At 38.2% G+C, this 26,284-nt stretch overlaps 3 protein-coding genes across 5 annotated transcripts; 2 read left to right on the top strand and 1 right to left on the bottom strand.

The window, feature by feature from the left end:
• Positions 1–3,452: 3,452 nt before the first annotated feature.
• Positions 3,453–7,639, top strand: agtr2 (angiotensin II receptor, type 2). Its single transcript, XM_057352379.1, has 2 exons — positions 3,453–3,808; positions 5,997–7,639. The coding sequence occupies exon 2, from the start codon at positions 6,033–6,035 to the stop codon at positions 7,119–7,121; it is 1,089 nt and encodes a 362-aa protein (XP_057208362.1). The 5' UTR covers positions 3,453–3,808; positions 5,997–6,032; the 3' UTR covers positions 7,122–7,639.
• Positions 7,640–10,979: 3,340 nt separating this feature from the next.
• On the top strand, positions 10,980–17,892 carry si:dkey-125i10.3 (uncharacterized). 2 transcript variants are annotated; one of them, XM_057352369.1, is made up of 8 exons: positions 10,980–11,006; positions 14,441–14,477; positions 14,558–14,675; positions 14,791–14,946; positions 15,061–15,117; positions 15,288–16,391; positions 17,077–17,182; positions 17,289–17,892. In XM_057352369.1, exons 2-8 carry the CDS (start codon positions 14,468–14,470, stop codon positions 17,391–17,393), a joined length of 1,656 nt encoding a protein of 551 aa, XP_057208352.1. In that variant the 5' UTR covers positions 10,980–11,006; positions 14,441–14,467; the 3' UTR covers positions 17,394–17,892. The 2 variants fall into 2 exon arrangements, with proteins under 2 accessions (XP_057208352.1, XP_057208343.1); XM_057352360.1 differs by lacking the exon at positions 10,980–11,006 and having other exon boundaries at positions 14,428–14,477.
• A 68-nt stretch (positions 17,893–17,960) lies between these two features.
• Positions 17,961–25,292, bottom strand: plp1b (proteolipid protein 1b). Of its 2 annotated transcripts, none has more exons than XM_057352403.1 (7): positions 25,164–25,292; positions 22,885–23,071; positions 22,651–22,807; positions 22,395–22,569; positions 21,830–21,903; positions 21,679–21,744; positions 17,961–20,045 (listed from the first exon to the last, which is right to left on the bottom strand). In XM_057352403.1, exons 1-7 carry the CDS (start codon positions 25,165–25,167, stop codon positions 19,971–19,973), a joined length of 738 nt encoding a protein of 245 aa, XP_057208386.1. In that variant the 5' UTR covers positions 25,168–25,292; the 3' UTR covers positions 17,961–19,970. The 2 variants fall into 2 exon arrangements, with proteins under 2 accessions (XP_057208386.1, XP_057208375.1); XM_057352392.1 differs by lacking the exon at positions 25,164–25,292 and adding an exon at positions 23,677–23,939.
• Positions 25,293–26,284: the final 992 nt, after the last annotated feature.

The following is a 26,284-nucleotide window of genomic DNA, read 5'->3' as shown; positions in this document are numbered from 1 at the left end:
TCAAGATTTTGGTGTTGTTATTGTTTGAGTTTTGACATTTGATGAAAGACTGTTTATACTTTTTGTGTCCACAGCACATATGTGACATGCACACAATAGCATTCTCACACACGATGGTCTATTAATAGAATGTTTAGGTTCAACCCATGAGCCTGGGATGGTGGTTTGTGACTGTGTGGTTCTGTACATTTTGGCTGGTTTATCCCTTCAGACTCTCCCCCAAACCAGCATCCTGTCCCTCCGTGACCCTTCCTCTTCCTCCCATCTCCCTCTTCCTTTCTCTCTCTCTCTCTCTGCCATCAGTCACTTGAGAGAACCACTTATTATTTTATAGGGAATGGAATGTATTATTAGATAAATGAGTTTGTGGTGTATTAGCATTGCACATGAAATTGTACAGGTTCTGTATATTTTGACAAGAGGAGTCTATCATATTTGTGTTAAAAAAGATAACCGTCTTGGGACTTGTGTGCGAGTTGTGCATGAGTTTATGTATGGTTTCATCTTAAAGGCGGGGTGTCCGGTTTCTCTTAGCCGTTCTTGATGTTCAAATCACCAAAACAAACACACCCCTACCCCCATCTTTCGCTTTCGTCAGCGCTCAGCTCGGTTAATGTCCGTCCTGTGCATTGTGCACCTTACTGCTGATTGGCTACAAGGTTGTTTTGGTACTCGGCCCGACTCAGTTGTCTAAAGTGTAATTCGGAAATCGGTTACCCCGCCTTTAACAACATAAACAAATTGTACTGCGCATGCGTACTTTTGTGACCCCACATTAACTTCCGGTACACATTCACAAACAATAGAGTGCCTGTAGATTATTTCTGATAACAAGCAAAAGAAACTGAGAACCGTATACTTGGCAAAACTTGTCTCTCCAATATTTTTAATTTAGACTGCGATACCAAGCTCAACCGCTAGATGTCAATGTACCATATGGTTTGTTTAAATGCGACCAAACTGCAGAACCCATTCAACAAATTGGCTGCATCCGAAATGGCAAACTCAATGAGTAGGTACTTAATTTCAGTAAGTACATATGAGGGCTAAATGGATAAGTACTGTTTTGCCTGAATGGGTGTAGTATGAATGCGATCGGCCGTTGTCCAAAATTGACGTGATCATGTGATGTAATTCTTCTTCTTTTCCTTTTTAACGTCAGGTGGCAACATACGTTTGAGGTACATATACCCTTTTTTCTGTCAAACTTTGTTTTTAAACTTGCAAACAAATCAAAAGACCACAAGTGTTTTTGTTTTTAAATAAAATCTTGAAACTTTTCTGTGAATGTCGAGGCTTAAATAAGAGATAAGCTGCAATGATAACACACAGTTGGATTTTGTAACATAATTTTATAGTCAAATTAAAACTAACTGCCAAATCCAATAAACCAGGTCATTTTTCATATTTAACAAGCTGTGTGTATAATGTTCATTTTGGCAGTATTTATAAAGGATTCCCATGGTTACTTTTGAAGTATGAATATTTTAAGATCGTGTTTGCGCTTGTGTAAGGTGCTAAAAAATGTTGTCAGTTTGCCAAACTGGATAACTCCCCTGTTTTATTATATAAACTATTTGGTGAACTGTTGTGTACCATGTGAGACACGGCCTGTTGTTTTTAAGTTGCTCTCATAATTTCTGCCGTTACAAACATGCCGTTGTCTTTCTGATGTAAAGCACATTAATGTGGATCTCTACATAGAGACATACAGTATTTAATGTCAGAATGAGTTGCATGTTATCCTCTCAAATGAAACATGTCAGTGCTAAACAGTGATCTCAGAAATAATCTTTACAAGAGCCTCTTAGAGAACATCATTCCTGCCATCAACTCTTGTTTTCTATTTGTGCCTTTCCCATTATTGGTCACATAAAATCAACTCTTGCGTGTCTGTCAGTTAGAACACTTTAATTTACAGCTGTTGTTTTGAAATGATCATTGCTAACAGATGGCCATGATGGCTGTTTTTCTCGAGTTCAAACTAAATTTCGTTCATAATCCTGTGTTTTAGAGCAATTTATGACATGGTTAACTCTCTCTCTCTCTCTCTCTCTCTCTCTCTCTCTCTCTCTCTCTCTCTCTCTCTCTCTCTCTCTCTCTCTCTCTCTCTCTCTCCCCTGATGGATGTCAAGAGGAAGTTTTTAAGAAGGGGGAATTTTTCAGTGACAGATGATGGATAAGGATCTAAGTAAGTAGCCCCTCGGAGGTCAGTCGTGCTGGGTGTCACACAAACACAGGATGACACAAGACGTCCAAAAGCATCTGTACCCCGGCAAGCAAACCATGACTGGTTCTGCCGAGAAGCAGCCACAGGAATACATTGTGTTCTTCCTTCATCTCCTTTTTGTTTTATGTTATAGCTGTAGTTTCGCTCATATGTCCAAATGATCCAACCCTTATCAGGATTTACTGGCAGTGTTTTCAATCTGGAGTTCCTGTATCAAATCAGTCGTAAAATCAACGATTCTAGTGGAACAGATCGGGGAATCCAAAGATTTCTGATGTCCAGCGCAACACAACTGTTGCATAAAACAATCCCTTTTCAACCCCCTCACAAAGCTCTGAGTTGGTGCTAAATTGTTTTCTCATGATTCTTTACTTTTGCTCAAGAAACAGTTTTACTACAACTTGGTTTGGCAACCGTTGAAGAACCCAAAGCTCTGTGTTTGGCAGTTGGAGAAGCAGCATGTTCTGTATCTCTGTTTGGTAGAAAACTGATGGCACTAACATGTGAACATGCGCACGGTTCTGCGTAATGTCATCAGCAATTATCCCAAATTTCTGTTTATCGTAGCACTCCTCATTTGAGACATCATTATCTGCCTCATTATGAGATTGTTATGACACGTCTGCCTGTGACCTCTGAGGGGTCGCTGGGTTGTTGCCACAGTAACCAGAGAAGAGAGGGAACGGGGAGCCTCTCGTCTCTGAATTTCCTGTGTTATATGAAGCTTATCTGGTTTCATGCTCTGGGTAAAAGTGTCTCCCAGAATCAAACCTGTCATTTTAGTGGCAGAAACCGAAAGCCATGGGACGCAGGGGATCAATAACTTTATTAGCAGAAGTACTGACAATTTACAAGCTGTTCCTGAGATGAGACACGCTGTTTTATTCACAGCGAGAGGTTAAACATTACTTGTGCTGTAGGCACATACTGTATAAACTCCATAGACAATAAATACTACTGTAGCACATCTGTCTTTAATTTTTCAGATTGGTCGATATGTGTGTAATACGCTTCCTTCTGGATACGTTTGCAGTCTCTCTCTCTCTCTCTCTCTCTCTCTCTCTCTCTCTCTCTCTCTCTCTCTCTCTCTCCGCTCTCTCTCTCTCTCTCTCTCTCTCTCTCTCTCTCTCTCTCTCTCTCTCTCTCTCTCTCTCTCTCCCTCTCTCTCTCTCTCTCCTTCTCCTCTTTTACTTTGGCATTCCCAAAAATCTGCAGAAAACAGAGGACACATGGAGAGATCCTTTTAACACGAACACAGTCATATACAACTAGGAAGAGAACGTTCTAACTTTTTTCTCTCTCTCCCCCCATATCCTTCTCGACCCTCCTTTTCCCAGTGGAACGAATGTGGACATGAAAAAATAATTTTAACGAATGCTTAATCTGGTTGGCTGTTTACTCCCTTATATACTCACAGGCTGAAAGGCTCTACTTCCAAAATGGAAAAGTCTGCTGGGGGCTAAGCAGGATTAATTAAGCTCGATCAGATAGTTTTTCAGCGGTACACGTGGACTGGAGTTTTACGGGCACCTTCAGAAGAACAGAGGAGTTCTTTAACTTTGTGCTGGAAACTGAAGGGTATGTTAATATGATAGAATCAAGACTGAGCACTATGGTGATTCATGGTTTTCATTAAGTACTGTGGTTTTCATGAGTTTTAACTTACATTGTAGTACTTACATTTTTCTTGAAATATTTTTTTCTACTGCATAAGATCTGGAAGACATGCATGGCTGAAAATGGAGATGGGATTTTTTAGGGATGTTGCTAACAGGCATTAGATACTAACTATTCCAAAAACTGATTTTTAATTTGTCAAAAGAACAGTATCATAATAAATGGTGTACACTTAAAAAAAAATTAACCAACTTTAGCTGCCTTAAATGTTTAAGTTAAATAAAATAAGCTTTATGAGTTAATTGAACTTAGATATTGAACTGACAAAAAAAACCGAGTTGTAAAATGCAACTAGATTATTAAAGTCAGTTTAATATAATTTAAGTTTAATTGACTCATAAAGCTAATTTAATTTAACTTAAACATTTAATGAAGCTGTTTAACTTAAGTTTGTTTTTTACAGAGTTTAAGTTTCACTGTAAAACTTTGCTTTACAAGTAATTTCAACTTTTTTTTACATTACTTTAACTCATCAAAATAAATAAAAAAATAAGCAATTTCAAGTTATTTTAACACAGTGGTAAGTTAAAATAAAGCTATGGGAGTAACCACGGTGCAAAATTAAAATTTAATTTGCAAAGCCAAGTTGCTTGTGCTTATAAATTGAAAGCAGTCAAACAATATTTACAATGTTTGGGTATTCTTTACAAAACGACAAGTAATAAATGTTTGTATTTCTAAATGTTTTCTTGCTAGACCTCACACGTCTTATAAAAAGACTTACACACTCTTTTGTACACCTTACAAAAACTTGTATTCAATATTTTCGATGACTTAGTCAGAATTTATGTTTTTACAATTGGTCTTGTCAGGCATTTTGTAATTCAGGTCAGCCATTGTAATTCAGAACATGTGTTGCATTTAAAATATGTCGGGATCATTTCCTACAGCTGTGAGAATAAGTTTGGGCTCAGAGTGTGTACTGCTGCAATCAATCTTCATAAATGAATTATCATGACAGCAGCGAGCGGATATAAATTATGATAAACTTAAGTCATTGTGTCCTATGACACGACAGTGACCAGATTCCTAATTAAATTTTATTTGATGCAATGATTTTTGTCTGCCAGATATCTCAATTACAAAGAATATTTTAATTATATGTTAGATTTAAATCAACTGCAAATAACAAACAATAAGCATCAGTTTTAAAATAACCAAAATTTATATTAACTAAAAACTTTGCATCAAAAGTTCCCCATTGAACAATGTTTTGCTCTCATCTTATAGCGATATAATTTTTTCTTTACCTGTTGGAAACACTTGCCACAGTGCATACAGTGCCTGAGCTCATTGAAAAAATATGAACCAAATATCTGGGCATTAGATTTGATTACTATTGGGGGGTAGGAAAGGACCCCCCCTTAATGATATTGCAGCCAATCGAATGTCTTTACGTACCCCACGCCTACGTTAACAGTAACCAGATGTATTGTTGGATACATTCTACTGAGAGCTATAAAACACATCTGTGCTGGACCCAAACTCACCAGAGCGATGGTCACACACACACACTTTTCATTACATACTTCCATTCTCACATTTCTCTCTCACACACACGAACATTCTCTTTCTCACACTGACAGAAGAGGATGCTGCAACTTCCGTCCCAGCGGACCGTTCACGGTCAGTATGCAGAGGGATGTTGTCCTCTCTGTATATCTAATAACATAACAGGCTGAGAATTGCGCCGTACACAAGCGTGAGACACATGCTTTAAATAGTGTGAAGATTTAATGTTTTGAAAGTTTTCCATCTCCGTGGAGGACGAGAAGATTGTAGATGCACTATTTCAGACAGTCACGCAAGCTTTTGAAAGTCTGTGTGTGTTTCAGCCCACTTGAGTCTCTTATTGAATTTATCAATATTTTTATATTTGGCGAACTGTGAAACCCAGATTGTGATTTATAACTTTTATCTTTTTTTGCTGCTTTTGGGCTGACATTCAGGACTTTCACAGTATTTTAGTGGGGGGAATCAAGAGGTTTTAGTCAAGGTTTCAGATAAAGTGAACATGATAGACGACTTTCATCACGCAAGAACATGTAACAGTATAAAGTTCTCTCTCTCTCTTTGTTTTTCTTTCCAGAACTCCTGAAGTGTTCTGCGCATCAAGGGTGTCACCATGGAAACAGACTCCACCTGTAACTTGACCACACCCAATGTATCAACACTGGACCACAATACTACAAGCTCATCATGTGACTACATGTCCCTCTCGACCTTCCGGTACCAGAAGACAGTACTCCCCGCATTGTACAGCCTCATCTTTTTACTGGGTTTCCTTGGTAACGTGCTGGTGGTGTGTGTATTATTTCACAGCTCGGGTCGGAGGACTGTAGCTAACACGTATCTGGTGAACCTAGCAATGTCGGACTTGCTCTTCCTGAGCTCTTTGCCATTCTGGGCTGTATATTACTCTCTGGATTATAATTGGGTTTTTGGGACGGTTATGTGCAAACTGTGTGGTGGTTTGTTAACCATAAACGTCTATGCTAGTATATTCTTTATCACTTGTATGAGCGTGGATCGATATCACGCCATCGTTTACCCGCTTCATTCCCAGAGCCGCAGAAGCGTAAACCGGGCCAGGTGTGTCAGCGCTGTCATTTGGGTCGTGGCAGCTCTGACCACGTTGCCCACGGTTGTGTTCCGTGACATACACACTTTTCCCGAAAACAACATCACAGCTTGTGTCATTTATTACCCCAGGCCCCTCTGGCACACCGGGTTAAGTCTCGCCAAGAACACCCTCGGATTCTGCCTGCCGTTTGTCGTCATAGCAACATGCTACAGCCGCATCGCCGTGCACCTGCTGGCCACCCCAAATCACCTGGAGCAGGACTCGGCGCGATTGGTCCACGTTTTGCGTATGGTAGTCGCTGTGGTGTTGGCATTTTTCTTCTGCTGGTTTCCGTTCCATGTGCTGACGTTCCTTGGAGTTTTAAGAGATCTGGGGATGAATTGGGATTGCTGGGTGCTTCAAGCAGTTCATAAGCTACTGCCGTTCTTTCTCTGCCTCGGATTTTCCAACTCTGCCATTAACCCATTCCTCTATTGTTTTGTGGGAAATCACTTCCGGGAGAAGCTGTGGCAATTTTACGGGGAGGCGCTTACACAGAAAAGAGATTCTATTAGCACGAGACTGTCTTCCTTCTCCAGGAAACTGAGCGACCTTAAAGAAACTGTGCCTATGGAGATCATGGAGCAGTAGAGCGTATAATATATTATATGTTATCATAACAAACAGAAAGGGACAATGTCAATGTCAGTCATTGGCCTTAATACTGTTCTGAGCGATGTCATTGGTCCAGGAGCATCACAGCAGTTGGGTCACATTCTGTATTCCCTGGTGTCTGCATGTTGCTGGTTGATATAATAATAGCTGCATTAATAATAGTCTGTTGAGTGACACTGTTTTGCTTCAGAAGCATTAACTGACCATATCTGTTTATGCAAGTAATATATATACAATATGCAACTATGTATTAATGAAATTTATCAGACTCTTTCCAGGAACTGTGACTTTATGGTTTGATTTTAGCTGTTTGGTCAGTGTAATTAGTGACCTCCATATCATTCATTCATTCATTATGTTGCTGTACTGTATATAAAATGTCACGGCAATTTAGCTAAGAAACTGTGTACAAAAAAAACATTTTAAATGTCAGAATGAGTTGTTATAAAATGCATGATAATTATAAAGGAGTCTCAACAATAAATTGTTCACATGGACACAATATCAGTTTGTTGAATTCTGTGTTTAGATTATTTTACAAACATTTCTTTTCAGGGGCTGTGATTTGTTTTTGTTAAAGGTTTTCTCTGGAATTATGACTGAGGACATGAAGAATGAGGACATGTCCACTTTTACTGTAGTACAGTACATGTCTACTTGCAAAAGTACCGATCCGTGTGCAAGTATGATGAAAAATGTAAATGTATTTTCCCAAACTAAAGACAGAATAGAATAGACTTAGGACAAATAATATACATAAGTTAAAAAAATACAAGAATTACAAAAAATAATTGTTTTATAAACAGCATCTGCTCAAGGCCAAAGACCACAATAAATCACAATACAGAGCTAATGAATATGAGGATGATTATTTTCACCACAGTCTCATGGGAATTTGTGATATTGTCACGAACTGTAATCTATTAATTTGTGTTCACGGACACATATTTCCCCCTTTTTTTGTGTCAGTCAGCACAACTTTTTTTCGCGTCATCCAGCATGACTTTCAATCTAACGTATTTTTATATGTGATAGCTTTCATATGTACTGTATAAGATATAAATATCAGCACAATCTGACCTTTCTGACACAATCTGAATTTTACAAGGGGGCTCATTCGTGTGAATTCTTATTTCCTACGATCTCATTCGTGTTTTGTTATGATTTGACTTTTCCCCTGTGATGTTAGGTTTAGGGGCGGGGTTAGGATAGCCATTTATCGTTGCTTTGCCACCTTGTGAAACTCACGTTTTTAGCTAAATCAATAGATTCCATATTTCATGTCTATACCATGAGCTGCCTTGAGACTGGGTCATTATTTTGCCTGCACCGGCACTCTGACACTGGCAACATCTCCGATGTGACTGTTCTCACACATGAACTCACGATAAATGAACACACTCTGCACTGTTTTTGGCCTTTCTCACCTGTCGTCTTCAATACTGTAGGTGCAAACAGCTGATCTTCATGGCAACCGCACTGACTTTCTGAGACATGTTACATGGAATCTGAAATCAGCTACAATTAAACCTGAGGTTTCCAAGTACTTTCTTGGCCAGATTTGATTTATGATATCATCACCACCTTTCAATACCTTTTAGGCTTCATTGTAAAAAAATCCTGGCTTATAAATCTTCTCCCAACAAAGGTAATAAAGTCAAATAAAATATTGTTTTAATGGGAGGAGTCAAGTTATTATTTTATGAATGCTAAATAAGATGGGTCTAAACATGTTGCTTACCAAGATTATTTTGTTAAAGGGGTCATATCACACGACTAAAACGAATATTATCATTTGTTTTAGATGTAATGCAATGTGTAAACAGGATTTAAGGTTAAAAAGCGCTGTATTTTCCACATACCGTGCATGTTTGTATCTCCTCTTTGCCCCGCCTCTCTGAAACGCTCTGATTTTTTACAAAACTCATCGCTCTGAAAAGCGAGGTGTGCTGTGATTGGTCAGTTAAGTGATTGGTCGAATCACTTTCGAATGGTCTGCAAGCGTGTGACGGAAATGTAACGCCTCTTACCATATTTGGAACATCAGGTTCCAAAGCAATTGTACTCACAGGTACGCCCACCATATACATTTGGGCGGTCTTAGTCAAATCATACCACGAACTGACGTGGATTTGTGGGGGTGTGGTTACACAAGGCGTTTCAGGCAGGTCTGGGTGAGCATTCGCTTTTAGATATAATGCATCTTTTGTTCCGACACTTTAATTTTTGCAATTTTATGTGTCTAATACATGCATGGGCAACTTATAACACACCAAAGACACAGAAAAACAAGTATTCGTGCCATATGACCCCTTTAATTGGACTTGTTTGACCAATGATCAAGGGGGTTGAAGTTCCCAGCATGTACTGCTGCATGTAAATAGTGGTGACTATTATCTGAAAGGATAACTGTTTTATGGCTTGTTGAAGGAATGTTGTGTGTTGATTGTCACGATAGAGGTTTGTGGGTTCAGTGTTGAGGTCAAGTGTTGCTGTTAAAACAGTTCATTTAACACAAATACATGTAAATAATTAAACCACTTCTCCAAAGTTTTAGGTTTACTATATAGATGTTTTTACAGTAAAATATCCTTGCATTAGATTAGTACACAAATGGTAATCAACTATCAACTATTATCCACATTCTGGGGTGTATATTACTCTCTGGATTATAATTGGGGTTTTGGGGACGTTATGTGCAAATGTGAGGTGGTTTGTTAATCATAAATGTCTATGCTATATTCTTTATCACTTGTATGAGCGCGGAACGATATCCCGCCATCGTCTACCCACGTCTTAACCACTGTTCTTGTGTAAATGAATCTGGAAAAACCTGCTTGCAGTATCTAGTAATAGGATTACTTCTTATGTCTTTCCGAGAGATTTGTAGAAGTAGTTCCTCTGTAATGTGTAGTATCATGTTACTGACTGTTTTTATATATAAGGTAATGGCAGCAGTGAACGTGGGGAGGCTGTTTTCAACAGCACTGGAATTTAAGATGGATGAAAATTGCTGATAGCTAAAAGTTGTTGCATAATAGTTAAGAATCTGGATTGACAACCGAGGTTTCGGGTCTTGATGTTACCCAACTGGAGATTTACATAGATAACAGTCCTACTTTATTATTAACATGCCCTCAAGCATCGACCATTACATCAGTGTACCTAAAGTTGCTTTGAAAGTGCACTGTTACGTGACAAAAATGATTTTTTTCTACCTCAAGCCTAAGGCTTGCAAGTTTTATAGAATAAGGAGTGCATCATGGGAAATAATCACCTGTGGAAACATTGTATCAAAAATGACTGAAATTGGCTTTTTTATTACATGACAAAGAATATGTGAATTTTAATGTAATATGTGTTTTTTTATTTTCTCAAAGTGTCACCAGCTGTGAGCACATGTGTTTGTATTGATGACTGCTGACAGTGACATTTATTCCTACTCGCATGACTACATCACACCATCGTGCAAACATGCAACACACACAGTCTACACCTCTCTTTCTGCGAACAGATGGATTCTGTTCCTGTAACAGTATATAAAACCTGCTCATGTGGTCAGCAAATCTTTGGTTCACCCCATTTGTCTCGTTTTGTCATTGCTTCAAACGCAGTACAGAACACCGTGATCTTGAACTACACACGTTTTATGAACACACTAACATCACGGAAACTAATTCAAAGGTGTGTTCATTTGTATTATGGTGGGTGGGTATGTGTGTGTGCGGGGGGGGGGGGGCTATGGGTGGGGGATGTGGGTTGTGGATGTGGGAGTTGCATGGGAGGTGTGTTTGTTGTGTGCATATAAATATGTTGTGGATGCTGTCAAACAAGATTGAGCTGTACAGATTTCACACACAGGTAAGAACTATTTTGTTACCAAATTTATACTACATGGATTATATAGTAGCAGGGATGTGCAGTTTTAAACACATTTGAAGAGTTTCTTTCGTCTGGGTTTGAATTGCGTAGCAGGGGTTCTTCCTTTCACTGTGATCAATGAAAATTCATCAAAACAAGCAATAAAGACGATTTCACTATTCTGGGAAGTGAGGAGGAAATCCGGCCATTATGTTAGGGACTTTGCAGATATGTGATGTTGTGCTGTTTGATCTTAGAATATTTTTTTTAGAATGGAGTGTGTGTATGTGGCCCAGGTTTTGTTTACATTGTCCCCGTGAGAATAGTATGACCTGACATGATCGTTGATCCAAAGTGCTTTACAATAAAATGTTAGATAAAAGCAACAGAGATCAAAATAAAAAATAGGAAGTATAAAGTATAAAGTCAAAATAAAATCAGAATAGGTATATATACACAAAACATACATCAAAAGTATCGTACACAGCATCACTCAAATGCAAGGGTGTAAAAATGAGTCTTTAAATTTGATTTTAAAAAAACGAGTGATGGATAGGCCCTGATAGTAAGGGGTAGACTGTTCCAGAGTTTAGGGGCAGCAAAAGCGAAAGCTTGGTCACCTTTGGATTTACAGCGAGAACGAGGGACAGATAGGAGAAGCTGGTTACAAGATCTTAATGACCTAGAGTTTGTGTATGGCTGGATAAGATCACATTTGTGACCCTGGACAACAAAACCAGTCTTATGGGTCATTTTTTCGAAATTGAGATTTTTACATAATCTGAAAGCTGAATAAATAAACTTTCTATAGATATATGAGTTGTTAGAATAGGACAATATCTGACTGAGATACAATCGTTTAAAACTCTGGAATCTGAGAATGCAAAAAAATCAAAATATTGAGACAATTGCCTTTGAAATTATTAATCAGGGGCACTGTAGGCCATCCACTCACAAAAATAAAGTTTTTATATATTTAAGGTAGTAAATTTACAAAATATCTCCATGGAACATGATCTTTATTTAATATCCTAATGATTTTTGGCCTAAAAGAAAAAACGATAATTTTGACCCATACAATGTATTTTTGTTATTTACTAAAAATGTTCCCGTGCTACTTAAGACAGGTTTTGTGATCCAGGATCACATATATATTCCGGGGCTGACTTTTGCAATGCCTTGTATACAAAAAGAAGGATCTTAAAATCATCTCTGAATTTAATAGGGAGCCAGTGCAATGAAGCAAGAACAGGACTAATATGCTCCCTTTTTTTGTTCCTGTCAATAATCTGGCTGCTGCATTTTGAACCATCTGAAGCCGAGATAGAGTGCTTTGAGGAAGGCCGACATACAGAGAGTTACAATAGTCGAGCCTAGAAGAGATTAGTGCATGGATGACTGTTTCAAGATTTTTTTTCGAGAGAAAATGTTTTACTTTCGCAAGAGATCTGAGGTGGAAAAAGCTACTCTTTACAACCGTGTTTACATGCTTGTCAAATTGTAGAGATGGATCGAAAAGGACCCCTAGATTTTTTACATGGTGTTGTAAATTATCACTAAGGGAACCTAACCTACTTGTAAGAGTAGTATTGAGTGCAGCGTGGCCTAGCAGAAGCACTTCAGTTTTGTCAGTGTTTAGCTGCAAAAAAATATTAGCCATCCATGTTCTTACTTCGTCAAAACATGAGACAAGAACTTGTAGAGAAGAGTCATTTTCAAGTTTGATTGGAAGGTAAAATTGGAGGTCATCGGCGTAGCAATGATAGTTAATATTATATTTCTGGAGAATGGAGCCTAGGGGAAGCATGTAGAGTGAGAACAGTAAAGGGCCAAGAATAGAACCCTGAGGAACACCATAAGGGATGGACGCAGAAAGTGAGGTGAACGACCCGATATTTACTGAAAAAGACCTACCCTTTAAATAAGAGGTGAATAACTGTAATGCCGTGCCTTGAACCCCTACTACACATTTGAGTCGATTCAAGAGGATGTCATGGTCAATAGTGTCAAAGGCTGCACTCAAATCTAACAGTATCAGAATGGCAGATGACCCAGAATCAATGGACAACAAAAGATCATTCATAACTTTAAGCAAGGCCGACTCTGTACTATGAAGTGCTCTAAAACCAGATTGGAACTTATCCAGAATGTTAAAAGCATCCAGGTAAGAAGTAAACTGTGAAAGCACCGCTTTCTCTAAAACTTTAGAAATAAATGGGAGTTTAGAAATCGACTGGTAGTTGCTAAGAACAGATGGATCGGATCGAGATGAGATCTTTTTAACGGGGGCTGTACAGAAGTGTGTTTAAAAGACATTGGGAAAATGCCACTAGTCAAAGAGCTGTTTATAATAGTTAAAAGGGCAGGGCTAATGTTGTCCAACAGTATGGGTGGGTGTCATAGGAATGTCTCCACCATGAAAATGTGGAATAAATGAGAATGTCTGCAGGTTTGGCTATGAAATAACAAATACAAACAAACTTGTCAAGAACTAACTTCTACAATAAATGACAGAAGTGGTGCAAATTATTAGAATTGCTTATTAAAATGTCCAAATTTCGGTTTTGCTTTAAATCTAATAATGTCAATATGTAGGATTGTGTGAGAGTTATGGGTACAATTTTTTTAGCTTAAGTTTCTAAATAAAATGTAATTGTTTTTTTATTTCAAGGAATTACTCTTTAACATTTTATCAGGTTGAGCTGCATGTAACTTATAAAAGTTGAAGTTACTTAACACAGACACTGAAATAGACGTTGAAAAAAGACATTGAAAATACCAATTTGATTAAAGCAGAAAAAGTTTTCCATTGATTGTACGTTAATACTGTAAATATAGCAATTAGGCCATATGTCCTCGGAAATAAAGCTTCAAAAGTCTGTCTGTGTGCATCAAACAGACTCTAAAATTTAAATCTCAATAAAATAAATGTGTAAAAGTGGAAGATCTCTATATAATCTCAGCCAAAGCGCATTTCACACACTTATATAAACACACAAAATCGTCATGCAGAAGTGTTGCTCCTGTGTTTCATGACCCGTTGAACTGTTCTTCCTTTCTTCCATTGTCTTGAATACTTTTCACGTTGTTTATTTTTGGCTATTTACATCTTCAGAACCACTTAAGCACAAAGCATAAAGAATACCTATAAAACACATTATGTCAAATTCCAAACAGTATGTGAGGACAATGCAAAACATTTTCCTGTGTGACAGCACTTGAGTTTCTGTTGTAGATGAGATGCTAGATAACACTGACACTGAGAAAAAAATGTGGTTGGGCTGCATTTATGTTTGGACCTTGTGGCAGGCATTTCTGGGGGTACAAAAGCATGTTTGTGACAAACTGAACCTGCTCTGAAATACCATTAATATAAGAAATGTCTATGATCTGAGAAAAGAATTTAATTTCACGTATGTCTACTTCCAATATAGGTATTGACACAGGAAGAGTAACTGACTATGGCCAGTGGTATGCACACACGCACACGCACAAATGCACACATCTGTGAACAAAATGTCATTCTAACAGTAAATTTTGTGTGCTTTTAGAGGTTGACAGACAGGCTGTGTTAAAGGTGACAAAAGTACGAAAAAATGTGAAACAAGACGGAAGCTGGATTCACAGATCTCAAGTGGACCAAGACACACAAGATGTGCAACATACACGGTACGTTCATGCTTATACTGTCATCTACTGGTTTAGCAAGGTAGTAGCAACCAACCCAATGTCTTTTTCCCTGTATACAAAATCCCTCTCTTTTGTTCTCTCTCTCTAATAACAGTAAATCGCTGGGTCCAGTAAATTTGTTTTCAGCCGGAGACAGTCCTGTTTCTCCAGCCCACCAGAGCCCTGCCTCTATCAGCCATGCATCCACTAGTTTAGATTCAACCACACCTCATCGAAGATCTTATATTCAGTCAGCAGTACAAAAATTTGAGTAAGGGCTGTTTTTATTTATTTTACCTGTGTGTGATTCTATATATATATTCCTTGTTTTTGCTTTCATATGTTACCTTGTTCCATCTAACAACTCAACTATGTTCCTCCTTAGAGCTTTAGGCTCAACAGAAAACTCACCTGTCAAGAGTAAGACCTACCAGGACAAAAGGTATTATCTTTTTAAAGCACAATCCCTTAAAAAAAAAACAAGTTATCCCTTAATTTCTCATGTGCAAGTTGGAACTAAAGAAGAATTCTTGGAAGCTCTTATATGTGCAAATATTCGGCTAAACTGCCATCTAATATTTCATAACGTGTAAGAATATATGTTTCAATCAGTACAAGTGCAGAAGAAGCACAGAAGACACATGAAGAGAAAGAGGTCACACGAGTAGAAAAAGCAGTGGATACACCCGCAATCACACCTGTAAATGAAGCAGTGAAGACATCTTCAGATATTCCTGAAGAGGAAGCCCTGGAAACACCTGCAGACACACCTGTAGAGAAAGCAGTTGAGATACATGCAGACACACATGTAGAAGAAGCACTGGAGAAACCGAAAGTTACACCTGTACAGAAAACAGATGAAGTATTTGCACAGGAAGCGTTGGAGATGTCCAATGTCACACCTGTAGATGAAGCTTTTGAGACATCTAAAGTCACACATGTAGAGAAAGCAGATGAAATACCTGCAGACTCACATGTAGATGAATCTTATGAGACATATACAGTCACATCTATAGAGAAAGCTGTGAAGACACCTGTAGAGAAATCTTTGGAGAAAATTAATGTCACACCTGTAAACGAAGCTTTTGAGACATCTACAGTCACACTTGTAGAGAATGCAGTGGAAGCACTTGCAGACACACCTGTAGAGGAATCCCTGGAGACTTTTCTAGTCCCATCTGTACATTACACAGTGAAAACAGAGGACACATCTAAAGTCACATATCTAGAGAAAACACTTGAGATAACTGCAGAATCACCTGCACTGGAGACATCTAAAGTCACACCTGTTGAGAAGGCAGTTGAGATATCAACACACACTCCCGTAGAGGCAGAAGTGGAGACATGTCTAGTCTCGTGTGTACATGAATCGTTGAACATATCTTTAAACAATCCTCCAAAGGAAGCGCTGGAGACATCTGGAGACAACACAACAGACAATGGGATAAACAATACAGTTGATTCAGTCACACCAGAGATTGTACAAGAAGTAAAGACCACACTTGTACTCAAACAAAAAGAAAACCAGGTGACAGAAGCCACAAGTGAATACGGGGAACTTTCACTACAGTCTGCACTGGAAGCTCCAGGTATACAGTCATCAGATACATCTGAGACAGATCAAGGCCCAGCCACTGTAAAACTTTTGACAAAACCAACGGAAGAGTCCAGTTTTGGAACAAAGCTCCACGGACTAAACAGTGAAACTCGATTGAGGTAAGTTACTCACCTGTAAAGAAATCTCAACTCATATGAGTTCTGTGGAGTTCCTTATCTGCAAATAAAAAAAAAATTACTGTTAATGTGCAGTTCACCCCAAAATGAAAATTGCACTCTAAGAAAAAATAATGGTGATTTTACGTGAAACAATTTACACCTAAAAATGTTAGTACATTTTAAAGTTGTGAAATCAATGAAATATATACTATTTAAATTGTATAAATGTAAGTTAAAAAAAAGTAAATGTGAGTAACTCAAATACTTCTATTATAGAAATATTAAGTGTATATTAAAAATATAATTTATTAATTAAATACTTTTTCATTAAATAAACTTAAATAATATATGTACATTTTAGAGAAATTAATACATTTAAAAAAACTAAAAAAATATTATTTTTAATATGTCTCAATACAAGAATATTTTTTAAGTTATTTTATTAAGTTTTTTTAGTAAGTTTTTTTTAGAGTGTCTTATTATTTACTCACTCTCATGCCATCCCAATCTTCCCTTCAGCTGAACACAAACCATATTTTTTTTATTGAATAATCTATTACTTTGTCCATGTATAGGTCCCAACTTGTTAAAGCTCCAAAAATGAACCTCTCTCTCTAAGACTGCAAGCTTTTAAAGATACAGTACAAGTCTGAGAGTATAACCCCATCTCTCTCTCTCTCTTCAGTGTGAAACATAAGCCTATGTGTTCCTTCTGCAAGCAAACCATAGATGAGAATGTGAAAATTACCATTGACGATCCTGCAATTTGCTGCCATCCAGAATGTTTCAAGGTTCACATCTTCTGTTTCTTCTGCTATAGATTTTCTTTCTCCACATACAGTAAATGATGCGCTGCAGTGTGAACATTAATGCTTTGTGTTTGTATGTGTTTAACAGTGTGACGGTTGCAAAATGCTTCTGGGTGATCTCTTGTGCTCCATGTACCACCATGGTGGAAAAGTCCTCTGCGAGAAATGCTTTGATGATGTCTTCTTCCTTTGATTACACATCTCCATGGCAACCGACCCATCACCACAACTAGTGTATATATGACAATCAAGCACATCTCACTCTCCTCTCACATCGCTACTGAGTTTGAAAATACAGTACAAACTTTTTAAATAATAGCTTTACTCTTCAGTAAAAATTGCTGTCATATGGTCATATGAATATAATATAGTGTACTACATATGTTTATCATTGTGTGTATTTAATATCCCTGTAAACAGATTTTCAAAATATTGCTTATACCTTTTATAATTCACAATTTCACTTTCTCATAAATGTGAACTCTGACATGTGAAATGAAGTCAATAGACTGATTTCACTCCGCTGCCATGTTGAAATCGAAAGCATTTTTAAGAAGATAACATGACAAACATTGAAATTAAACATTTGAACAATGTCCTGGGGTGTGTTAACCGTGGTATAAGCGGAATAATTGACGCTTCGCGTCGTGGCCGCAGTACACGACTTTGATAAGAGCAAACGTTGGCGACCACGAGTCCCCTGGATCTTGTGTTCTGCAGTCAGGACCATCACAATGAAGTGACCACACACACATTCCACTTTTATTAAATGAAATTAAAGTTTATTGCATGAGTTTCAATGAAAGTCAACACACAATTTTATGTAAACTAAATTCTATTAGAATTCTGCAGAATTTAATAATCATTTCACTTAATTTATTAGATTGACATCATCAGATCACTTTTAGTTCTTTGAAGTGAGCCAGAGTAATAAAAACATGATTAGTTTCTTTTATCGAGCACCATCATTGATCGGGTCCAGTTTACTGCCAGAGTCAGTTAGTTATAAAAACACACACATACTCACAGCCACCCACAATCATACATACCAACCCAGTCTCACGGCAGTTCGTGGCATAGACAGGAAATTTGGAATCTATTAATGCATGATCATGGACACGAATATCCCCATTTTTTCGTGTCAGTGAGCACAACCTTTTTTTAATGTTACTTAGCACGACTTTCAATACACAGACTGCGTGTGTATTTACATTTATATATTTATAACCTGATATCAAAAGAAGTCATACATATTTTAGGATGTGGCTAACCAACACCTTACTTCACCCCAAATCCTAAAATCACAACCGCAAAGGCTAATTTAGCTAAAAACGCGAGTTTCACGAGGTGGCAAAGCAATGATAAATGACTCGCCTAACCCCGCCCCTAAACCTAACGTCACAGGGGAAAAGTCAAAACATACCAATGAGATCTTAGGAAACAGGAATTCAACCGAATGAGCCATCTTGTAAAATAGGTATGAATTCCCATCAGATTGCGTTGATATATATTTATACATATGAAAGATACCGCGTTTTAAAATACATTCGATTAAAAGTCGTGCTGGGTGACATGAAAAAAGCCGTGCTGACTGACACGAAAAAAGGGGGAAATTCGTGTCAGTAAACACGAAATAATAGATTACAGTTTGTGACAATGTCACGAATTCCCGTTAGACTGTGTTGCACATACTGTAAAACCATACATATAGTGGACATGGTTTGATATTGACACTAAAATACTGAACCCAGACTTACACAGCAGGTCACTGCTTATTACAGCGCTGTATCTCTGTGTGTCTCCGAATATAAACCCAGTTCATTTGTCCAATGTCTCTCACCACAGAACAAGGGAGATAACATAAAATCCTGGTAAAACTGCAAGGCATTAATATGATGATAAAGCTACATGAATACAATCCTTAAAACAAACCTATGACCGTGAGAGAAAGAGCAGAACGGTTGTTCGCGCAGGATGTGTTCTGGCGTTTTGAAGCGTTTGCCGCTTCTAGCGATTACGCGCAGCGTTTGCTGGATCAAAATCTGATGTCCCCGTTACTCCATTTTATGGTTAGGATTAGGTGTGGGTGGGCATGCCCTTACGAAAATTTACCATGGTTTTACTACAGTTAAAATTGAAAAACCATGGTTTTACTTCACTTAAAACCAAAAAACCATGGTTACTGTAGGTTTTACTACAGTTGAAAACCATGTTTTTTGTAAAAACCATAGTAAACAATGGTTACTGTAGTAAAACCATGGGTTTGCCCTAAGTAATCAATGCACCAAAAAAACATGGTTACTACACTTTTACCACAAAAAAAAACATGGTTAATATTCGTAAGGGCATTACCGATAAAAACCAGTCAGATAACCTCCTCATGAACCAATCAGAAGTAGGGGAGTCAAATCCCACGGTGAGTCGAACGAGTTTGACGTTAAAACGCACTTGTTTGGCTGCTTATAATAAACAGAAGAACGAACCTTGCGCGAGTGTCTGCGTATGTGTAAAACAGAAAGACAGAAATACAGAGGCTAGGTTCCACTCCTCCAGAGATCTACAGTACAGTAGTTTGTGGTGTTAAATGTAGTGCGTAGATGGATTGTTATTTTCGTTGATCGATATTCTGCAGTGTAGGTTTGAAACCAGGGGTGAATCTGTAAAACAGAACTCTGCAGGGGTATCATGTAGTTCCTGGGGTTTCCTCACTGGCCACCATGACCACACAAATGGAGTTGTTTGGAAAGACACCAGGAAAGAAGATCTGAACCTAGCAACGGATGCCCTTCCTTCCAAGAAACCTTAGAACAGCATAGTTGTAGGTAGTGGCAACCACATAGAGGAACTAAAGCAAGAGAAAAGAAACTAAAGAAAATCAGTAAACAAGACATACACCAGTATTCAGTGCTTGAGTATCCAAATACTCTGTAGATTACATGTATGTTATGCTTATTATTTTTATTTATATGTATGTGTGTAATAATTTATGTCTACAGAATTCTTTGGCTTGAATCGCCCTATCATCACTGTACTCCTAGATAAAAAAAAAGAGCATGAGAAATGAAATGTTCAGGAAAAGGGAGTCAGTAGCTGGGAGTCAGTAGTTGAGAGGTCAGTAGCTGAGGGGTCAGTTACTGATACTAGCAGTAGGGTAAACCAGCAGTGATGAATCTAAACATCCACCAGCTGTACTTCCGTACTGAACTTCACAATTTTTGGCAACCGCATTCACAGAATTTGCCCTCTGACCTCACAGAATTCAATCAAAATACATCCATTCATATTTTCAACACAATCTCATATAATTTCATTACTATTTAAAGGAGCAATGTGAAATTTTTAGGACGATCTATTGACAGAAATACAATATAATATACAAAACTATTTCTTCAGAGGTGTATAAAGACCTTACGTGATGAACCGTTATGTTTGTATTACCTTAGAATAAGCTATTTCTATCTACAAACAGAGCGGGCCAACATACATTGAATTCGCCGCCATGTTTTGTACAGTAGCCCTAAACGGACAAACAACTCTACAAAGTGCGTTTCCTCTCCCTCTACTCTGCGGTACATAGTCCGGTTGTCCCTGACTTTACAAAGGGGGGGAAACGTCTACTAACTTACTCCTAACTGCTATCTTGCAATCCGATCAAACGCCTTTAACAGTGTTGTTATTTAATGTTAGCTAGCTCTGCCCTCAAACCTGCTGTGCAATGCAAGGATGAAATTCTTAGCTTTATCATTCCAGATAAACAATACCACTCAAAACTGCTCCGTTACACAGCTAATATTATAACAACAACAACATATCTTGGTTCTAAAAACCAATGTTACTCACATACTGATCCGAATCAAAGCAACCTCCTCGGGGGTGATTTTTAGACAATCTTTCTCTCCAACGTCTCTCTGCTGGAAAGTATCTCCATAGGTCCTAACGCGTCTCTGCTGGAAAGTCTTTATAATATTAACACAGGTCCTGACTTTTATCCTTCTTTTTATACATAAAATCCACAGACCCTTTATTTTATGTAATAAATAAGACATCACTATTTCTACAGTCTTTCTAATGCCCACATGATCTCTTCCCTGCTTCAACATGAGAAGACACGCTGTCTCAGCCGACGTCACCTTTTTGTACTGTGGTGGCCACCGTTGTGTTTCGAAAGGGAGGGTGTGCGGAGGACTGAGAGATTGGTTGCAATTCTCAAACTCACCGCTAGTGGCCACTATAAATCCCACTCTAGACCTTTAACTAAGTGGTTAATTTATATGATCTTATTCTTACCATTTGGTGTGATCTGCTATCTCATCAGTTATGGCTAGGTTTAGGGGTGGGGCTTTGTTCTGCTTTTTTCTAATATTCATGTTTTGAGATCAGACTGGTATTTTCAATTCAATTATATGAAATCTTGTCAGTATAATTGTTAATAATTATCTGGGTTAAAGGTCAGAGGTGAACAATGGAAGATCACTGACCAGAGCGAAAAGAGTGATCCCAGCTCCAACAAACGCACAGATGTAAAGGTCGTAGGTCACATAGAACTAGAAAGATAAACAAACATTTAAGTAATAGGGTCTTGAAACTCTTGAAACTAGAGTCTTGCTTGCACTTATGTGTGCATCTAACCTCTGCTGTTTTGCAGATGTTAGCTAGTGTAGTTCCACAAACGACACCTGGCACAGCATTCCAGGGAAGGAACCCTACACAAAACAGAACACATGCATAATCACAAAAATGCATTGCTGTTCTAAAGTTTAGGGTATCATTTTTTTCACATTTTACGATAATAGTAAATCCATTAAAACTATAGAATAAAACAAGCTATGGGAATTATGTTGTGACTAAAATATTAAAAATAAAGCAAATGTTATATTTCAGCATCTTCAACGTAGCTATACTTTGTCTAGAATTGGTAAAAAATTACTTTTTATTACACACATTTAAAAAAATGTACATTTTGCTAACCAACTTTTTAAAGTCTCACCCTGGTATGCTTTTTAAACAGTACTAGAGTTCTCATCTATTTGGATCTCTTTTTGGCTTGAAATAACATTTTTGTATTGTAATGAATATTATTTTTCTCCACATTACTAATTTCAAACATCCATACTTACAGTATGCTCTTAGATACTTCAATGAAATGACTCTAAACTTTTAAACAGTACAATAAGACATGCAGACACAGACGTACCGTACTGCCGTGCATCCATGCAGACTCTTGAATGCTGGTTGAAGAGAGTGGTTTCAGACAGAATGTTAACCTTGTGACAGGAACTTTCCATGTTAAAAAGAAAGAAGACAGGAATGGCCGTAAAGCCAAAGATGGCCAACCAGATCACGGCAAGCACGTATGTCAGAATAATTAACTGGAAAAGAGAAATCAGCCAGTCATGTAATAGCAACAACAAACTTGATTCCAAACTTACAAATTCTGCATGCATGCTTACTGTCAGGCTGACACAGCGCCCAAAGCTGGTGCTCTTAAACTCGCCAAAGGTCTGTTTTACAGCACTGGTGGTGTAAAAACCTTCGGCCAACAGCAACAGTCCATACAGGAAGAAGAAGGAGGCCAGACCGTAGATCACATATTGAAAGTATTTTATACTGAAACACACAATGCGAAAGAGTGACACAAATGTATAGGTCACATTGAATTGGACTAAATAAAGAGAATCACTTACAAATCAGCCAGCACCGTGAAATCCTGGACCTCTCTTGCGAAGTATAGCTCTACCAATTGATATGTGTGAGAGAGCGCCTCGTGGCCTCCCCCACAGAAGAGCGCCACTCCGGTGTAGCAGAGCAGGGTGGCCAGGAGGCTGGTGTAGGGCACAGCGCCCAGGCAGCGAATGCAGCAATCATAGCAACCTGTGGGTGAGTAATATATGAACACACCCGCTGCGCATAGTGCACACACAATGCACACGCACATTTATACGAAATGCACGCGCTCACCTCTTGACAGTCTTAATTATGATCAGAGGTACATCGTCAATAGAGGTGACACAAACACATGGCCCAAATCATACATCTAACATACTTGTAATGTAAGTGGCCTAAAATGTACTTTTAAGTACATGCACAAACCTGCACACACACATATACAAAATGCTTTACAAATGAATCTGTTAGTCTCGCAAGGAAGCCAAACGCATCACAGCCAAACGCAGACAAAATGAACGTGGGCGATTCCAAAGCCCTTCTTAAAATGACCAAAATGAAAACACACTCCTATGTAAATTATGAAAAAACGGTGTGTGTTATTTGCAAGACATCTGAACAGTTAACAGACAAAACAAATGCATCAATAAAATAAGATAAATACTTTTTTCTTTTTAAACTGAAGCAACTAAAAAGAAGCCAAAAAAACAATAAGCTCCAAAAGGTTCCCAGCGATCCCTTAATGTAAGTGATGGGTAGCGTTGTGGAGATGATCAGATGAAGAAGCGTTTAGGAGGCTGGTCTCAGGTCACCTAGCGCTTTACACAACCACGGCTGTTTCACTGGAAACATCGACCCCACTGAGCTGAACCCACACCAAGAGAGTTGTGCAAACGCTGCAGAGAGCCTTCTCCGTTGCAGTGATATCTAAATTTGGGGAGGTAATTTCCTTCTGTTTCTTCAGATAAACTTTACTGTTCACCTCAAGGAAGAAAAAACTCATCGCTTAAACTGCTTCTCTCTCTCCCTCCCTCTTCTTGGCCCCTCTCACTCTTTCTGGAGTAGGCTCGTATCAGGGTGAGAGAGGGTTTGTGTGTGAGTGTTTGAGGTTTTGTGGTCAGAAAAAGAATCACTTGTGAGGTTATAATGGCTTTTGTTTTAACAACAAAAACAATCATTGTGAACAAACGAGCGCACGCGCGCTCACCAGTGGAGTGCGTCATTGCGTTTTCTCCTGTGGCGGCACAGACAGACACACACTGACACCACTGCAGTGTTTTACTCGGTGTCAGGGTCACGACAGGTCATGCACATTCCAACTTTTGTTTTTAATCTTCTCTATAATCATTAAAAGTACCGACACTGATAATAATTGTAATACTATTAGATAAGCTACGCCAGTTTTTCCTTGCCACACCCTCTTTTTGAGACCTTGGGTTGTTTTTTTCCTAAACTTCTGACCAACTTAGTTAAAATAGCTATTTAGCAGATTTGAACCAAATTGGTACAAATTGGTTGAACCGAACAGGTCTGAAGACATTTCAGTGCATTTGATGATTTTAGTACATTTGAAGATTTAAAAGGCCTAAAAATGAATCTGGAGTTGAAATGTTCAACATATGTAGTGTGTGAATTGCTTTAGATTAAAGCATCTGCAGAATAAATGAAATATAAATGAAACTGGGTTTAAACCCATGAGAAACAGCAATTCAGATATGCATTCTACTGTAAGACATTCCAACATGATTCTGCTGAAGGTTGGTAAGAAAATCACACTGTCTCTCTCCAGCTGTGCTCTACTGTATTTTAGTCTGTCAAATAATATGATGCATGTAAATATATAAATAACTTTATACAACAACAGTAAACAACTACATCTGTCCGTTATCAAATTGGCATTGTGCTGTAGAAGAGTGACACGCAAAAGAAGAAATCGGAGAGAATTAATTGTCCTAAAGACCCGATGTGACCTCTGGTTGGAGTCTCCTGAGGTTACTGGTCATCTCACTCACACCTCTAAAATATCGCAGTAACTCTCAGAGCCAATCACAAACTGAGCCTGCCTCTGAATTAATCTGTTAGAAAGCATTAAAATATGTGTATAACTTCCATCATTACAGGAACAACTTAAGCACCAATTGTCTGACCAGTCAGGGTTATAATATATTATATGTCAGTAAATGTAAATATCTCAATTAGCCCAAAACATATTAAACGCACAAAACTCGCTGATCTATTTAATTTATGCAAATAATGACAGTGGGTTAATATTGGTTCAGGTGAGATCAGGTAAACTTACCCATGTGAGTATGTGTATGTGTACCGCGCTCAGTCTCTCTGATGTGCCGTGCAGTTTAATCTCCTTCGATGCTTTTATGATTCTCACTCACTCTTTTGTCCCTGAAACAATAAACAAACCCCACTACTATCTCTCTTTCACACACAGCACACACGCACACATTGAGGCAGATCTTAAAGACGCAGCATCCTTTTACACTGCCAAATAAAGTGTAATAAAAAAGTATGTGTGTCTCTGAAAGAGAGTGTTTGTGCATGTTTGTTTGTGAAACAAACACTAAATATCTTCATGCATGTGAAAAGATGAACAAACAGGCCTAAACATTCATGCACAGACTCTAGTCAACTCTCACCTCTGACCCCTTCACGTCTTTTTTCTTAATTCTGACTCTAGTAAACATGAAATGCTTAATGTATCACATGATTTGAGAGGCGTCATGAGATATGTATTGGTTAATAGGCACCTGCTCACCTGTTGTGGGTTAGGAGGGGGTGAATAGGGAGTAAGTGAACTCTTTATTGACCAACAATTAACATCTATACTATTTTTTCAACATGTTTGTGGAGTGATAAATGGAGTATTGGAAAGCTTTCCATTTTTTGAATGGATGATGTCTTTTTTGATGCGTCACAAATACAGCACTCCCAGTTTAGCCTCTCAGCGGCTTTTTTGAATAGCATGGCGCCACTACACTGACATAAACATCCTTGTTCATGCACACACACAGTTTGAAACAGAGTGAGGGAGGTGTGACCCTTGGAGTGAGATTGGGCCAAGGGCACATTCAATACAATGCCACTGTGTCAGAAATAGAAACACACACTATGGTTCTCTCTTTCTGTAACAAACACACAAATTATCTCACTCTAGTATACACACGCATACACACACACACAATACTATTACATTGACAAACACAATAGGGCCAGTGTGTGGTTTGAAATAAACATTTTGAGTGTTCATTTGCCAATCTCCGTCCTTCATTTTTCTAGACAAAATAAAAAAAGACACACATGTACTTTCCACCCTCAGACCTTAGGCGATAGTTGACACAAAAATAAAAATGTTCAGAAATAAGAAAGTCATATAGGTTTAGAATGCCATGAGGGTGAGTAAATGAT

The sequence above is a fragment of the Triplophysa rosa genome, linkage group LG2 (assembly GCF_024868665.1).
Source record: "Triplophysa rosa linkage group LG2, Trosa_1v2, whole genome shotgun sequence".
Lineage (NCBI taxonomy): Eukaryota > Metazoa > Chordata > Actinopteri > Cypriniformes > Nemacheilidae > Triplophysa > Triplophysa rosa.
The sequence above is the reverse complement of the archived record's forward strand: the minus strand, read 5'-3'. Positions and strand labels throughout refer to the sequence as shown.